The sequence below is a fragment of the Gekko japonicus genome, unplaced genomic scaffold (assembly GCF_001447785.1).
Source record: "Gekko japonicus isolate JY-2015 unplaced genomic scaffold, Gekko_japonicus_V1.1 scaffold27, whole genome shotgun sequence".
NCBI classification, from domain to species: domain Eukaryota; kingdom Metazoa; phylum Chordata; class Lepidosauria; order Squamata; family Gekkonidae; genus Gekko; species Gekko japonicus.
In genome coordinates this window covers 1,286,853-1,304,458 of record NW_015172002.1, presented here as the reverse complement: position 1 = coordinate 1,304,458, position 17,606 = coordinate 1,286,853, and the positions used below count along the sequence as shown (strand labels likewise).

The 17,606-nt window shown below is 44.5% G+C and overlaps 1 protein-coding gene across 1 annotated transcript in view; it reads left to right on the top strand.

Moving 5' to 3' along the window:
• The window catches only part of PAPLN (papilin, proteoglycan-like sulfated glycoprotein), a 116,772-nt gene that overhangs the window by 87,328 nt on the left and 11,838 nt on the right, over positions 1 to 17,606 (top strand). The window contains exons 17-22 of the mRNA XM_015420071.1: positions 1,096 to 1,360; positions 2,541 to 2,658; positions 6,948 to 7,077; positions 8,896 to 9,595; positions 10,340 to 10,477; positions 17,084 to 17,208. Coding sequence (XP_015275557.1) covers positions 1,096 to 1,360; positions 2,541 to 2,658; positions 6,948 to 7,077; positions 8,896 to 9,595; positions 10,340 to 10,477; positions 17,084 to 17,208 — 1,476 coding nt within the window. The remainder of the gene's footprint in view (positions 1 to 1,095; positions 1,361 to 2,540; positions 2,659 to 6,947; positions 7,078 to 8,895; positions 9,596 to 10,339; positions 10,478 to 17,083; positions 17,209 to 17,606) is intronic.

The following is a 17,606-nucleotide window of genomic DNA, read 5'->3' as shown; positions in this document are numbered from 1 at the left end:
CAGGGCAGCTTACATTCCTCAAAGTATCTCCCTGATGCCTGCCCTCCCTCTTCCACCACCCATTACTAATTCACCCTGGGACAGTATACAGGGGCATAATGCACAGCCTCTGTCATTTGGCAATAAAGGAAATGACCAGTTGCTTGTGGGCTGGATAAGAGACCTGGACAGGCTGGTTCCACCCCACAGGCCTTATGTTTGACACCCCTGCTATACAGCTCGTAAAGGTTCAGAATTCCTCTCAGGTTTGTACAACCAAAAAACCTTATTCATGTTTGGTTCCCTGACCCACATTCCTTTAGCTTCCAGAGTTCCTTGTTCATGACTCCATTCTGAGCTCGCATCTAAGGTCATAAGCCCTTCTGTCCCTAGACCATAACCACATGTGGCATTGTACCAAAGCTGTATTTTATATTTGGCCTTTCCTTTCTTCAGCCCCATGCAGGATGAGCATACAATATAGTGGGGGAGGGGGTTAAAAAAGAGGGAAAGCAGGTGCAAAGTCCTCAGATCCAGTGTTGCTCATTCTGCTTTAGCTATGGAACTGTTGCCTGCTGAAGAAGAAGAGAATTTGTATCTCCATTTGGAGTAGGGAAGGCTATTTATAGAGACTGTGTGTGCATCATGTTTCACCCATTAGTTGTTACGATGTGAGAATATTCATGGTTACTCCTGAAAACTTACCTCTAACGAATGAGTTGTTTTCGGGGAATCAAGAATATTTGGGGGGAGGGTAGAATGCCTGTCATCCGTAACAACACAGAATCAGAAAGTAGCCACCCAGAGGTACAAGTCACAAAAGTGGAGCATGTGGTCAAGCTCTTGGAAGCTTTACTGGCTGATTAGTGGACAGAAAGAGGGAGCAATGATGAAAACAGGGAACCACATTGAAAACTGCATGTCAATCTCATCACAGGGTTTTTACAGAAATTGCCATTTGGTGCCAAAAACGTAGCCCCGTGACATCCCTTCCACAAAATGGTTCCCACTGCGACTGGAGATCTCCTGTCACCTTACCACAGAATTCAGTTTAACTGTAGCCCTGAGTTAGTAACTGCAGGTAAAAGTCTACATGCCATGAAGTTATCTTTTCAGTTTCTAGAAATGAAAGAGTAATCCAAGGTAGCTCTACTCACCACCAGCTCCAGCCCAATGAAGATCATGGCTCCAATTTCTTGCCTCTTCGATGGGAGTCTTACTCCTCAGTGTCCCGTCGCTTCAACTCCCCTCCAGATGTTGCCCCACTGACTGATGTTCAGGACTGCAGCCAGAGTCCTCATGGATGCTGCTCAGATGGCCACACTCCAGCTGCTGGCCCCCTTAGGCAAGGCTGCCCATCTGACATTTGCCAACATAGCAGGTAGGACAGACTGGTTAAATTTGGAATGCCCTCCCCTTACAGACTCACCTGGAACCTCCTTTCCTTTCTTTCTACTGTAACCCGGTGGGTTTGGCCCTCTGTTGGGGTTTGGGGGGGAAGGTATTTTGTCCCTTTGGGGACCTGTAGGACAGGGCTGAGGAAAAGGACAGTCTTGCGAGAAGAAGAGATCTCTGAGGAGAAAAGATGAGGCAGAAGCCATCTGGGCTGGAAAGCGGATAATAGAGTGACCTGAGAATGGAGCCTCCAGAGAACTGCAGCCTTCAGAGATCTGCAGCATCACAAAAGCCTGAAGAACAGCAGTGACAGCAACACCACCACTACAGCCAGCCAAGGCACTGCAGGCAGAGTGTGAGAGGCTCTGAGAAGGCCTTCGAGAGATAGTAAAAGATTCTAATCATTTTTTGTTCCAACTTTGTGTTGTCTAAGTCTGAGTTTGTATATCTGTGTCTTGCTTTAATTCCCCATCCGTCTTTGTTGAATTAAATCCCGCTCCTGTTATAAATTCTACTTCTGTTTGATTACAGGTGACTGGAATGTCTGGGAGTTGTGTTTGAACTTTTTCTTCTTTATTTGCCTACCGGCCAATCCCTCATGTTATGAAGTAGAGGCCAGTGGGCTGGAGGCACCGCTACTTTCTTTTTTTTCTTGTCACCCCTCCCCCTTCATTAACAAACCCAGGTCCCATAATTTCCTCCCTCAACTTGGGTTGATGGGAGAAACTGGGATTACACTACTTTCCCCTTTCCTTTAGGCACCAGGCCAAAATGTTTCTTTTGCACCCTGGCTTCTACTAAAGGGTTTCTTGGTTTAGTTGTTTTGTGGTCTGCTCTTAGCCTGAAGACAGTTCTATTAATATCATTTTAGACTGCTGTGTTAATCTTGTGTGCTTTCATGCCCTGGCTTTTTTAATTGGCTTGGTTTGTTTTTGTTGGCATGTTTTTCTTGATCTATTTTTATTACGTGATTTGTTTTACTGACTTCTTTTGTCATGATTGGTTTGTTTTATTGTTTTATCTGTGAGCCACATTGAACAGGTCTTGAAGGTGCAGCATACAATATTTTAAATAAATAAGTTGCTTGTTTAGCCACAAAGCTGATTCTCTGAGCTAGTGTGAACACATTACACTGGACCATGTTTCTATTGCTCCCCCCCCCATAGGTATGGGTGCTGCCCTGATGGAGTATCACCTGCCCTAGGGCCAAATGAAGAAGGATGCCCACAGTATTACAGTGATGTTTATCTGAACAGAAATGAACCTGCTGTTGCCTCTTCAAGTGTAAGTATGAGGAACTTTAAGGGGCAGAGGCTACCAATGAAAACAGCATTTGTAGTTTTCTGTCCTTAAGCATTTCTCCCCTGCTATAATCAAGATGAGTACATTTTGCATTGTACTTTTGCATCCTGACTCCCTTCTCTGCAACACCTCTCCCACCTTTTGACTGGACTATAAGGGCTTCTTGAAAGCTTATATCCTGAAAATCTTATTGATTTCGAAGGTGCTGCTGGTCTGAAATCTAGCTCTGGTGCTAGTTCCATTTGTGCAAGCAGCAGTGCAACAGATGTAGCAACACACAACACTTTGTTAGATTGTTAAAAGCTACATTAATTTGCTTAATAAAAACTACATTAATTTGTGGAATGTACAACAGATGGTTCACATGATTTCATTTAATTCAGTTTTGAAATTGTATGAGAAGAAGCAGGTTCAATTCCAGATGGGAGGGGCTGAGCAGATAGTGCCCAGGGTTCCCTGTCTACCCACCCCCAAGTCTCCCTTTCCACCTCACACTTGCCTGCCCCCCACCTGTGTTGTTCATCCTTCTCCTCGCAAGCCCTCCCACTGCCCGTGGTCAGTTGACTGCACATCCTTTCCCCTACAGCACTGGCTGGTGCATGCACCAGGAGTGCCATCACTGTGCATCACTCACACACCGTTCTCCAGTGATGCTGGGCAACTGGGAACATGGGTGATGGAGACCTTACAACAACAGATGGGGAAGGGCATGCAGACAGGTGGCAGGAGAGGTGCAAGTTCAGCGGCAATGGACCCTACCGAAAGCCGTGGGCTCTGGCAGCTGCCCCACCCCTGGGTTGGCTGATGCTAACACTCAGAAGAAATACCTTGTGCTGTGTCTTGCACATGTAGAAAAGACTATGAAAGACACAATAATTTTCACTTAGCGCTAGCATCAGGCAGTAATTTTAACACTACCGCTTGCACAAGGAATGTTGTACATGTGGAAATCTTCTGGGGGATCCAACCCGTTCTGTGGGTGGTTCACAGAGAACAGAAAGTATCTGATTACCCTTTTTAACCCATTTTGAAGCAGTTTTTGATCTGTCATGGAGTGCTTTTCACACATGGTTTTTCCCTTCCGGTAAAGAGCTGGATCTGAAGCGGTTTGCCATTTCAGACTGCATCGCTTTTCCCCGCTTTTCCCCCGCCATTTTTCACCCATGCGAGCGATCTCCAGCTTTCTTTTTTGTGAACATTCGCTTTAGAGCGCTATAGCACTATAGCACTATAACAAAACACTCCCGGCATTTCAATGGGGTTGATATAATGCTGTTGCGTTATAGCGCTATAACACTATAAAGCGAATCCCCCCCCCCAAAAAAAGCCAGAGATCGCCCGCATGGGCGAAAAACGGTGGGAAAAAGCGCATCGGAACCGGGAGAGGAAACTGAAGACTACTTGGAAACGGTTGACAGGTAAAACGCTTCAGCCTCATTTCCTAAACGGGACAGAAGCGTTTGTGTCTGAAATTACAAATATATTCTGGTAGGGAACCAGTTCTAAAACGGTTCTGTCTGAAATGACAGACCAGAAACTGTTTGGGAACCGTTCCTCTTCCGGTTTATATCGTCTGTCTGAAATTCCTCTATGTGTCCAGCACTCAGTCCCTTGTACCTCAAAAGCTGTTCATGCTTGGGAATTGGGATCAATTTTGTATTTGAGAAAATAGCTTGGTATATTTTTCTCTGGAGTTGTGTGTGATCCACAGTGTGTGATCCACAGAAATCAAACAAAGGAAAAGAGTAGATGAACCAAACAGGTTTTCAGATCAATCATGAGACACTACAATCCTGCCTAGATAATAGCCACTAACTTCTAGCATCAAATTGTCCATTCAGGACTCACTAATTCTGCCTTCTGGACATGCAGCCTGGTGCTATGTATATTCTGTGGATAGCCATTGCTCCTCTTGCTTCCTCCTTAACCTTTTCATCTTCTGCTATTGACACTTCTGGCCATGAATCTATCTTTGGCAGTTGTGTTTGAATCTCAGCCCAGCTGTTTTGCTGGGTGCAGGAGGATTATATTTGCAATACTGAATTATCTGCTGGGACACTCAGAACTAGCATAATGGATGGGCTTGGTGCCCAAAAATAGTGACAGAGAACAGAGCAACTGGGAACACTGCCCAGCAACTGACTTCTCATACCCTGCAGACCTGCCATCTGGAGTAAGAGTCTTTTTTTTCCAGTAGGTGGGCAGGATAGTTAGCTATTGCTGTATGAGTGAGTGATCTCCATTTAGTCCCTACTATAGGCAAGAGATCAACATTACCAGCCTGAAGCAAAAGTGACATCTGTTTTTCTCCTCCTTGGCAACTTCAGTGGAGTAGCTTATGAAACAACTTGTATACGTGCTCATCTTTCCTGGTGGTAATTTCTCCAGGTCAGAGAGAAAACTTCTTGGATGCTTTCCTTTGTCCTCACTAAGGGGCAGTTTAGCTATATTCTAGCTATAAACTATAATCACCCTTCTTAAAATCACCCCAAAAATCATAAGTGCAGGACACTGCCTGGTCCAAAATCAAACAAAATGGATGCCAATCAGAAACAAGCAAGGACATATATTTTAGAAATGTAGGTAAGGGCGGCTGACTGTCTACTGCTCTGGAGAGATGCATTACTATGGGATAATGGTCCATCAGGATCTATTGACTCATCTTGGACTAGTCTCATCAATTCCAACTTTACTTCCTCTGCACCCACTTCCCCTAATTAAGTGCCACGTAATCTTAATTCTGTTAGCTTTCCCATTCGGTACTTGCAGGGTCATCAAGCCCCTTTCACATCAGTAGTCCACCTCAGGAAAACCCATTTTTCTGTCCACCTCCGAAAAGCCCATTTAGTTATTGAGGGTTTTTTTAGCAAAAACATCATACCTGCCAGAGGGTACATTTTGCCCTATATCAAAAGGCAGTTTGCTTCCCAGCAGAGTGTGCTTGTGTGTGTGTCTTGGATCTTCTGCATACACCCCCACTTTGTTGGGCTGTGTCCGTGGCGGGATTGGCACTACCTGTGCCGGGCTCTCAGCGAACCCCAGGCAACAAAGCTCCCGGGGCAATGGGTTCGATGGACGACAGAGGCGACAGACCCCGAGCCATGGGAGGCAGTCCAGGAGACTCACAAGACTCCAACCCCCTCCCTCCACGACCACAGAGACACAGGAGGAACCAGGAAGAGATGGGGCCGGAGGAACGGTCCGGCACGGACACTGTTCCTCAGCCGCTGACTCAGGGGGGGCGGGCCTGATCGAGAGGAAGAGTCAGTTGGAGGGTCCCAGCCTTACCCCTCAGATTTGGAGATGTCAAAACAGCGGGCGTCAGTCCCTTCGTCCTTACCGGAAGTAGGCACTCCCCTGCACGCCCCAGACACCGGGGATATACAGGGAGGCGGGACCAAAAGGGGAAGCACCAAGGGATTGGGGAACACGGTGATGGGCAGGTGGAAGAGGCTATAGGCTCAGTAATACCAGAAAGGGGTGTGTCACTAAGGGAGGGGAAGACAGATAAAAGGAGGGAAGCGGAAGAGTGCTGGGGAGGATTTCAGAGGAGATCGCCCAGTCACTCCAGAGAGGAGGAGGAGAGGTGGTCGGTCTGAGGAAGGTGCCTGGGGCATGACACAACCTCCAGCCCTTCTATATCTGAGGCGCTAGCTTCCTTCTTAAGTCCTTCCCCAACACGGCGACTGGATTTCCAGGGCCTGGGGGCAACCCAGAGCATGACAGGCTGTCTTTTCTTCACAAAACGCTGATCATTTTGCTGCTTCCACAGACCTCTTTCTTCAAGACTGGTAATTATCATCCACCCTGGAATTGCTCCCCCCTTTTCCTCCCTGTGTTTCCCTTAGTTAGCTCTTGTATGTGTGTTCATTGTGTGTATTTTGTTTTATTCTTTCTCTTTCTAATAAAAACCTTTTGCTTTGAACATCTACCTGGTTTATTTCAAGAGTTTTCGTAAGGGAAAAATTCCCATAAATATAGGTGGAGAATCCCAGTTATCCCCACTCACTCTGTCTCCTTAAATCTAATTCCCCCTACTAAATAGGAGATCACCTCTTTGGGTAACATGACCTTCAGAATTGTGTTGAATGTGTGATTTGAAGAGATTGTCTTTGACCCTGTCAGAGTCAGTCTGCTGCTGCCTCCTACTAAGCAGTGTATATTTAAAAAAACAAACTTCTGAATTGTTTCTATAATTGGTTCTACTATCTGTGACCTTTGACACACTGTATTGAATGATGTCATCTCAATCATATCTGGTTTTGTTGAAGGCAAGCCGAGTTCTGTCCCAGCAGAGTCCAACCGTGGAGTGCCGAAGTTCTATGTATGGTTGTTGCTATGACAACATTGCTTCTGCTTCAGGGCCTCTGGGGGAAGGATGCCTCAACAGACCCGGTCAATGTAAGTAACGTTTGGTTTTTAAGGGTGGGTTCACTCAGTGCTTTCTATAAGAATGGACAGAAATAAACTACATTCTTTTAATATGTGTGTTATAAGCTGGCCTTTACCATCAAATTATAAAGCAGTCATCCTTGTGCCAGAATGCAATACAAGTCTGAATTGGGCAGTACAAGTCTGAATTCTGTTGACTTCATTAAAAAAAAAAATCTGTAAAAAGCCTGTAAAGCCAACAGAATACTGTATGTTCTTCCAGCTGGGTTTTATAGTCAGTATTACAGCTGGAGAGGAATCACTAATGCATTTCTATTCTTGATTCTTCTGAGTCATGATTGTTCAGTGTAGCTTTTCAAAAAGGGAAGGTCAGAAACCAGATGGCATTGGCAGGATAGACTTGAAACAACTTGTCTTCCCTTTAAAGTGGCAGTGTTTACCAGAAACTGTGCCTTCAGTAGCTGTCGTAAGTCAGGATGGGCACAAGTCCAACTCAGAAGTATTCACCCACTCGTACCCCCTGGACACAATATCTGCTTTCATGAGCTACAGTTTTTGATGTTAAGCCTAATAACACTGTACTGAGCCTCTGATGTTTTGAACCTTGACTCTGTATGTAAAGGCATATTGATGTTACTAACTTAGGTCTTACAGAACACTTATGGATTATTCAACACTCTCTAAAAACTGCACTTACCAGGATTCTTTGAGCATAGCCATTCAATTAAAACTTTTATCAAAAGCCAAATCTCTTCTCCCCCCCCCCATAGTACTCCAGCTCCCAGGGTTCCCTGGGAACAGAGAATTACAAAGATGGCAGCACTTCTTGTTCAAGGAATTCTGGAACTCCTTTGGCCTTACCTTGCTGTCTGTGCCATGCCCCAGTAATAGTGTTCTTGCTAGTAGCTTTAAAAACAAAAATGCCAGTGAAAGTAGTCTTGTATCTTTGAGAGATCAGGTATGAATTTATGACCAAGGGTTAAGAGCCTCAGATTTCTGACTTCTCACCATAGCGTTTGATACACTGAGGGTGTGGTCAGACGGTGTGCTGAGAGTGGGTTAAACTGCTCCGGTTCTAACCGGATTATATTTGATCTGGATAATCGCAACCACACTTACCCCACCTCACTGCACAGTCACATTGTTCCCTGGTGTCTACACTACCGACGTGCGGGAGTGTGCGTCGGCAGTTTTTAATTTTTTTCTCAGTTTGCGCATGCGCATAGGCGCCCCTCTGTAGAATGGGGGGGGAACTATCATGGCGCATGCGCAGAACCACCAGGGCGAATCAATCCAACCCCTCCAACAAAAGATTTCCCTTTAAACGTTTGACCCGAAAATGGCCTCCGTGAGATCCCGAACTCATCTAAACGCTAAAACAAGTGACCGTTTAAATGTCGGTTTTCTAAATGCAGTGGCAGAGCTCCGCCTATGCGCACACTGCCAACACATTAAAGAAATGGCAGGCAAAAAGCGGAAACCTAGGGCAGCTTTCGAACGGAGAGGAGGTTTAAACCAGAAGTGGCTTGACACCGGAGGAGCGATCACACAGGAGGAAAATGCGGCTTTAAACGGGAGGGCTGAGAAAACGCCACTTTGGGACCTGGTAACAAAATACTCAGGGTTAAAGGGGTTTTGAGCCGGAAACCAACGGCTGGGGACGGGAGGCAGATGTTGACTGTGTGATCGTGCAGATAAAATCAGTTGCTGAAGCGTGACAACACCAGATCAAACAGCACGTCTGAATGCACCCTGAGTATGTGAGAGTGTTCTTTGAGTTTAGTGTGAGTCGGCTAAATCTGTGGCTGTGTCTCTCTCTTCTGATAGCTTATCCTATCAACTGTCTGCTACCCAGTGCCCATGGCCCCTGCACAGATTGGACAACTCGTTGGTACTTTGTATATGATGTTGGGAAGTGCAACCGATTCTGGTATGGAGGATGCCATGGTAATAAGAACAACTTTGCTTCTGAAGAGGAGTGCATGGGAACTTGCCATGTATCTGTGGGAAGAAGTGATGTGAGGCATCAGCAGCACATTGCAATCCCCAGCATCCAGTCGAGACCTCACTTGCAAGAAGGGAATGCACAGGAGCAGCCACAGCAGCAGTCTGCAAGAGGAGCCATCAGTCAGAGCCACACAGGAGGACAAAGAACTTTCCACATTGCACAAGGTGGCTCAGAAGCTCAATCAGCACTGCGCCATGTAGAAAGGGGTTGGGGAAGGACTATGGTTACAGATGCACTGCCGGAGTCTCAGCAAGGGACTGCTGTGCTGGATAGCCAGCAGCAACATTCTTATCACTCAGCAACTTATGGGGAAAGAAGGATGGATCCAGCAAAGCACCTGCATGGGTTGGGGGAAACTGTGGTTTCTGGACACACTGACAGACAGTTGACTGTCAATGGACGGACAGTTTACAATGGGCATGAGGAATGGAGGAGGCCATCTGGAGCAGATGAATCAACAGTGAATGGATTTGAGCATCAAACCCCACCAGACTCTTCCTTACAACATTCTCTGAACAGGTAACATTTTAATGCTAGCATGCTTTCCTACTGAGGGGCTGGTTTTCTGCAGCATGAGAACCTTTGCTGTTATCCAAGACAGAAACACTGTTAGTAACATTCCCTCGTGGAATGTCAGCTATCCACTGGCAAAGATTTCTCCTTCTTAAGCAACCAGTTGTGCATCTTCATATGCCAGCATTCCCATTGGCTTCACAGGAGAGCACGGAAGTACAACAAATAAGAGCAGACTTATTCAGCTGTATCTTTCCTGAGCTCTCTGATTAGTTGTATTTCTCTAGGTTCTGGATAATCCCAAACTTTTCTAGGGATATTTTGAACAACAGATGTAGTTACAAAAGCATTTGGATATGGCAGCTTGGCTTTGGTTCATCATCTAAATAACACAACTCTTGATTCTCCAAGAGAAATGCATTTTCATGATTTTGGGGTTCAGCTATGCAGGGTGATGGATCATGTTAGATATATCTTTCTGTTAGATATATCTTTCTGAATCTCTACAAAGCTCTCTGTTTCCTAGCCATAGCTGTACAGTGTAGTTTAAATACTGTTCATCCTGACTGGGATATACAGGGCTACCTAAAATGGGTTTCTTAGAGCTCCCTGCGTGTGCAGAAATGTGATGACAACTGTTAGAGGTTCTTTCTCTACCCGCAGCCATGAGTTTCTCATCCTGTCTTTCAGAGTGACCTTGAAGATGGTAGGAGATAGAATTATCTGGAAAATTTCTCTCTTTTTTTTCAGGGTCTTCTTGGAAGGATCAGGGTCTTCCACTGTGGAGGCAGGCCTGGGACAAAGCATTCGTCTTCTCTGCAAGGCTGGCAATTCCCCTTTCTCCAGAATTGAGTGGCAGAAAGATGGACGACCAGTGCCATCAGACAGGTGAACCAGCCTTTGCTTTCCCCCTCTACCCCACATACACTATGGAACCAAGCTTACTCATTTAAACCAACCTGGTAGAATTTGGGAAAGGGAGGGAACATAGTCAATTCTAATATTTTTAACTTCTTACACTTTAAAGAACATAGTAATTTTTATAAATGGCTATAGAACCTCAGTATTCGGCACTCACTGTGCTGAAAAAGGTGAATTCTGTGGCCTATGTTTGTTATAGTTAAGCAACTGCTACATGCATTTATGTCAGGCCAGTGTTGTGTACTGGCTGACTAGGATCTGGGAGGTCCATGTTCAAATCCACACTCAGTGATGGAAGCTCGATGGGGTTGGTGTATAGTAGTGTGGAATATGGTGCTTCAGTGTAGCTCAACAGCCCCCATGTCCATAAACTTGATGTCCAACCTCAATACATCAAGAACTATCAGCAGATGTATTAAACCCACTCAAATCCTGTTGGCTACCCACATTGTGCTATATCGCTCCCCTGCATCTCTGAAGACAAGATGCTCGTCTTCATGAATATAGAAAGAACACTGAAAACATAGAGTTGCCCATCCACAAAGACATGGCTGAAGCGGGCCTCTCTAGACTAAGACTAAGATCCCGACACCCAGCAATAAGATCTGCACAAATCCTGCAATCACAAAATTTCATTGTAGGGAATGAATGGTCGCGAACATAGATGAAATCAATTCCACCCGATAACCATAACCTGATAAACACCAATGAGAGGCCCACAGGAGTTGACTTGCCATGTAAAGCATGGAAGATGGCTAACAGAATATGAACAGACTTTGGCAGTTGGGCAGACCTGTTGTTTAACTGGGGCAGAATACCAGGACCGGAATGTGATTGTGGTGCAGCCTGCCAAACTATTTTTCGTCAATCACAGGAATGTGAGTGTTGCGCTTTCCATGGAGATGTGATAGAGCTCTTCGGACTCTTCCCAGCTACAATTGAATGGATTGAAAATTTAGGTATTAGTATTTAGGGGGATTGCCTAATCGGATTGCATACCCGTTGTATCAGCTTGGTTCTATATTTTATATTATTTTATGCCTCCTGTGCTATATGATCTCTCATTCATATATATTTATAAATAAAAGCCCAGCGTATTGGCACTTTCCAGCTCTCCCATTGGCTGTGCTGTGCGCTCCATCAGCCATTGGCCTGTCAACCACCACTCAACGAGTACTTGCGTGCCATTGGCTGGCTGCTGAGTCCGCTCCTCTCCCCTGCCCACTGCCAGCTTAGCCATTGCCTGTCTAAATAAACTGCCCAAACTACTGTGTGGCTCACTTTTCCCTCAGTGGCTGTTGCTAGGCAACCAAGTGTGGTTCTGTCAGTAAAAATGCAGGGGCAGAAGGCCCTTTCCAGACCTACTTTGGCCTTTGTGGGGAACTCATTGGGGCCAGTCCTGACTAGGGTTGCCAGCTCCAGGTTGGGAAAATCCTGGAGATTTTGTGGTGGAGTCTATGGAAGCCAAAGTGTGGGGAGGGGAGAGGCCTCAGCTAAATAGAATGCTAAATAGAATAGAGTCCACTCTCCAAAGCAGTTATTTTTTCCAAGAAGAGACCTAGGTTCTTGCTGTGGAAGCTGAGTGGGTGATTTTGGGCCAGTCACAGACTTTCAGCCTAACCTACCTCACAGGGCTGTTGTGGAGATCAAAAGGGGAGAGAAGAATGATGTAAGCTGCTTTGGTCCCCACTATGGAGAAAGACTGTACTTTTCCTCCTGGGGAACTATTGTTGCCAATCTCCAGGTCAGGGCTGGAGACCAATCAGATCAGTTCCCCTAGAGAAAATGGTGGACTGTATCTCATTATACCCTGCTGAGGTGGCCCCCCATGACAGCCAGTGTGACGGGGCAGTTAGTGCTTCAGAGCAGGGTCTGCCAGATCCAGGTTCTTGCTGTGGAAGCTGATTGGGTGATTTCAGACAACTCAGACTTTCTGACTAACCTACCTCACAGGGTTGTGCAGATGAAAAGGGGGAAAGGAGAATGATGTGAGCTGCTTTGGTTCCCACAGTGGAGAAAGACTGTACTTTTCCCAGGTAGAGGCTGCAGGGAAGGGGAAGGAGATGGAAACCTGAAGTCAGAGGGGCAGATAATGGTAGGTTGATAGTTGGCTGGGAAAGAGATAAGGTTGCCACCTCCAGGCTGAGAAATTCCTGGATATTTGAGGGGTGGATCCTGGAGAGGGTGGGATTTGAGAAGGGGTGGGAGACAGGTACAATACCAGAGAATCCACCCACCAAATCACCCATTTCCTCCCATGAAACAATTGTTGCGAGTCTCTAGGTGAGGGCTGGAGATCACTCAGAATTACAACTGCTGTTCAGATGGCAGAGATCAGTTCCCCTGGAGAAAATGGTGGACTCTGTGTCATTATACCTGCTGAGGTCACCACAGCAAATTGACACTGAGTGCCCAAGGCTTGGGCACCTGCCCAGAGCCTCTTTCTAGAGCTTGTTGTATTTATTTCCGCAATGAGCCTTATTCCTAGTAAATAAATAAATGGGTAACCTTGCTGGGCCACACACACTCAGACTACCTCACAGGCTTGTTGTGAGGATAACAGGGGTCCAGAGGGGATCCAAGAAATTACAGACCAGTTAGTCTAACATCTGTTCCAGGTAAATTAGTAGAAAGTGTTATTAAAGAGCAAATTATTAAGCACATCAAGGAAGAAAGTCTGCTGAGGGAAAATCAACATGGCTTTTGCAAAGGAAAGTCTTGCCTTACCAGTCTCTTAGAGTTCTTTGAGTAGCATATGGATAAGGTCAATCCAGTAGACATTATATACTTGGACTTCCAAAGGCCTTTTGACATGGTGACTCACCAAAGACTTGTGCGTAAGCTTAGCAATCATAGGATAAGAGGACTGATTCACTCATGGATTAAAAGTTGGTTAAATGGCAGGAAGCAGAGAGTAGGAATGAATAGACAGTTTTTATTATGGAGAGGAGTGAGCAGTGGGGTTCCACAAGGATCAGTATTGGGACCAGTGGTATTGAATTTGTTCATAAATGATTTGGAATTGGGACAAAGCAATGTAGTAGCCAGGTTTGCAGAAGATATCAAATTATTCAAAACGAAGGCAGGCTGAAGAGCTACAGGAGGATTTCTCTAAATTCTGGGCAACCATATGGCAAATGAAGTTTGTAAGGAGATGTATATCGGAATAGAAAATCCTAATTCTTAATATATGCTGATGGGGTCTGAACTGGGTGAGGCTGAGATGGAAAGAAATCTCGGGGTTGTTGTGGAAAGCTTAATGCAATCGTGAAAAAGGCCAACTCCATACTAGGAATTATTAGGAAACAGATTGAAAATAAAATGGCCAGTTTTGTGATGCCCTTGTTATAAAGCTATGGTGTGGCCTCATTTGGAATAATGTGTGCAGTTCTGGTATTATAACTCAAAAATGACATTGCAGAACTGGAAAAAGTAAAAAGGAGGGCAATAAAGATGATTAGTGGGTTGGAACATCTTTCTTACGAGGAAAGGCTAGAGAGACTGGGCCTTTTTAGAAGAAAAGACGGCTAAGGGGAGAGATGATAGGGGTTTATAAAATTATGCATTGGGTGAAGAAAATGGATAGAGGGAGTCAGAGGGAGTCCATCACACTAGAACTCGGTGGCACCCAATGAAATTGTTCAGATATTATTATTATTGTGATTGTTATGAATTGTAACAGTCTGATATTTGGCTGGTTGATGGTGTTCTGCAATTCAAGATCTAGCCAAGTTCTTGGGAATTGCAGATGTATATTCACAGGATTCTTGCTGTTCCAAGCAACACTGTCTTCTGGAGCTGAGCTGGTGTTATTTGCTTAATGCCCAGAATGTTCCGCTGTTTCTTGAAACTTCTGTGCACTGCTCCAAAGGCTCCAGTGATAACTGGCACAATGGTAACCTTCTTCTCCCAGAGGTGCTGTAACTCTGTTCGTAGGTCTTGTTATTTTTTATCTTCTCCTTTCTTTTCTATTCTGCTGTACCCTGGGATTGCAATATCAATGATCCAAACCCTATTTCTCATTTTTTCCCCTACAATGGTGATATCAGGGGTGTTATACTCTAGGTGTTTATCTGTTTGTAATCAGAAGTCCCAAAGAATCTTTGGGAATTCAAAGAACTGTTGCAATATCCAAGAAGATCCTATCAGTAGGATCCAGCAGTACAGACAAAACTTTCAAACTAACCAAAGACAGTTCTAGAAATCACTAGAGGGAGAGGACCAGACAAAGAAACCAGACAAAGAAAAGACAACAACTTTCTGGAAAGAGCTCTAAGAAAATTCAAAAGAATACAATAAAAAGCCATCTGGATCACAGATATGGAAAACAAACTGACAAGAAAGCAAATGGAGGATCTTACAATAACCATGGAAAGCCTGCAAAAACAATTGAAGGAAGTGAAAAACTGGACAGTGCCTGGAAGAGATGAAGTCCATGGCTATTGGCTTAAAAAGTAGACAAGTCTTCACAACTGGTGCAATGGCTTAATGATGTGCTTCATTCCAAAGCAGTAGAAGACTGGTTAACAACTGGCAGGACATTTTTCATTCTGAAGAACAAAGAGAAATGAGCAGTGCCAAGCAACTTTTGCCCCATTACCCACTTCCCAACAACTTTTAAAATATGGGCAGGAATTGTAGCCAATTCTGTTCAAGAATATCTACAACTCAATTCAGTTTTACCTCATGAACAAAAACAAATGTTCCAAAAATCCCAAGGTACTAAAGATCAGTTACTGATTGATAAAATGGTCTTACAAAATTGTAAAATGCAGAAAACCAATCTGAATGTTGCTTGGATTGATTACAAGAAGGCATTTGATTCACTCCCTCATACATGGCTCCTGAAAACACTTGAAATGATAGGCATCAGCAAAACTGTAATAACGTGTATCAAAACTGCCGCTGTTTATTTATTTATTTAGGTTATTTGAGACTCTTTGAGGCTCAAGGCAAATTACACAATGCAAATCAATACAGTCAACAAGATGGGACCTCCAATGAACATTGCAATAAAAACCAGTAGAAATCTGAAAGAGAGTTGTAACACAACATAAGCATTAACATGACATGTTAAATGAAGCAGAAATTATGCTATAGGAATGTACTTACAGCAAAACAGTATACGTTATACACAGCAGTATAGTCCCTATCTCTTTACCCAAGTACCTTTCTGAACCATTTTCAGGGTGGCACCTGCAAGAAGACCCTGCTGAGATGAGCAAAGCCTGGGGGAGAGGTGGTTCCATAGCTATGAGGGGTCAAGGCCATGAATGGCTTTGTGTGGGATAGCCAGTACCTTGAATTGAGCCCAGTAACTGATGGGCAGATAATGCAGTGATTGCAGAACAGGAGTAATATGCAGGCTCCATCCAGCTCCTGATAATAGCTGAGCTGAGGCATTCTGCACCAACTGGATTCTCTGAATTGATTTGAAGGGAGACCTATGTACAGTGCATTACAATTATTCATCTTGATGTTACTGAGATGTGGATCCAGGTGGCCAGATCATCATTGTCATAGCAGGGCCATTTGTTGGCTAGACTGAGTTAAAATAAAGTGGGTTGGGGTTTTTTTGCAGTTTCATTAATTTGTTCTCTGGCAGCAATACTGGATCCTGTATGACCCCTGGGGTCTCAGCAAGGGTCAGCTGGACCCTACTTCAAGAGCTCCAACTTCCTAACCAGCATCACTCCAGATTAAAGTTTGCTGCTCTTAACCACTAAACCACTCTGGATGGACCACTAGTCTGATCCAGCAGACTCTTCTAATGTTCTTTAGGGTTAGATGTCCTCTTTTTACAGGACCTGTCCTGTTTTTTTGGTGTCTGTCCTCTCTTATTTAGCCTCAATTAATCAATTAAAACTGTTGTTATTTAAAAACAAGGAAGGTTAGGAATATTTCTAGTTAGTACTAGTTGTCACAGCTTAAATAGTAGGGGTATTTAAAATGAGATTTGTCATAGTTGTTCGAAGTCGTCAGTTGGGAAATATGTCTTCTTTTTTGCTTTTCAAAATATAGTAACCCGTACACTCTAAAATGAAGAATGTGCTGTTGAGTTGCAACCGATTCATGGCAATCCCAGCCAATGGGTATTCAAGGCAAGAGATGAGCAGAGGTGGTTTGCCATTGTCTTCCTCCATGTAGCAACTTCTGTCTTCTTTGGTGGTCTCTCATCCATGGCCAACCCTGCTTAGTTTCCTAAGCCATGATGAGCATGGGCTATTCATTGGGGGAAAAGGGTGGGGTACACATGCAGTAAATAGAATAAATAGAGATAGTGTCCTGGACTGTCATATTAGAACCTGGAAGACCTAGGATCAAATTTCCACTCAGCTGTGCAGCTAATTTGGTGGCCTTGGGCTGTCAACTCACTCTCTGACCTGAAGCTACATCACTGGGTTAAGAAAAAATGGTAGCAATGTAAACATTATGTTAGCACTGTATTTACCTCTTGGTGGTATGGCCAGGCTAGATAAGATTTAAGCATATAATGTAGCTTTGTTATCATGTATATTATGCCAGTGACCTGCTTAGATGGTGTGTTAGTCATGCTCTCAATTTGCCCTGCAGGCATACTTACCAATCTGACAGTTCCTTGGTGATCAGCCAGCTCAGAGCTGAGGATGCTGGGACCTATATGTGTATAATTTCCAATGGGAGGACGGAACGCAGACAGATTCAGCTAAGGATCAAAGGTCATTACTTGTTTCTGTCTTGAGACCTGAGCTAGCCTTGCCCATTTTTCCCCAATATCAAAAGGAAAAGGTCAATTTCTAATGCTGGACTTAGGAAAGTCAGTAGACCACCCCGCCAGCCCTTATCCCTTTCACTATCTTACAGAATGTTCATCATGATCATACCAGTTGTGTCAGTGTTAGTGAAACAGATGACAGTTGCCATTCATAGTAAAAACAGTGGTGTAACAACCCTTCATAGTGGGCATGCTTACAGCTATCCAGAATGAGAAAGTTTCATAGCTGATTATCAGCTGTGTTAGTATCCAGGGAAGACTGTAAAGTTTCCAGGAATGTGTCATCTTTTCTTTTGCAGCAGATGTAGGATTTCTTGATTAGAGTCCATAGTTTCTTTCACC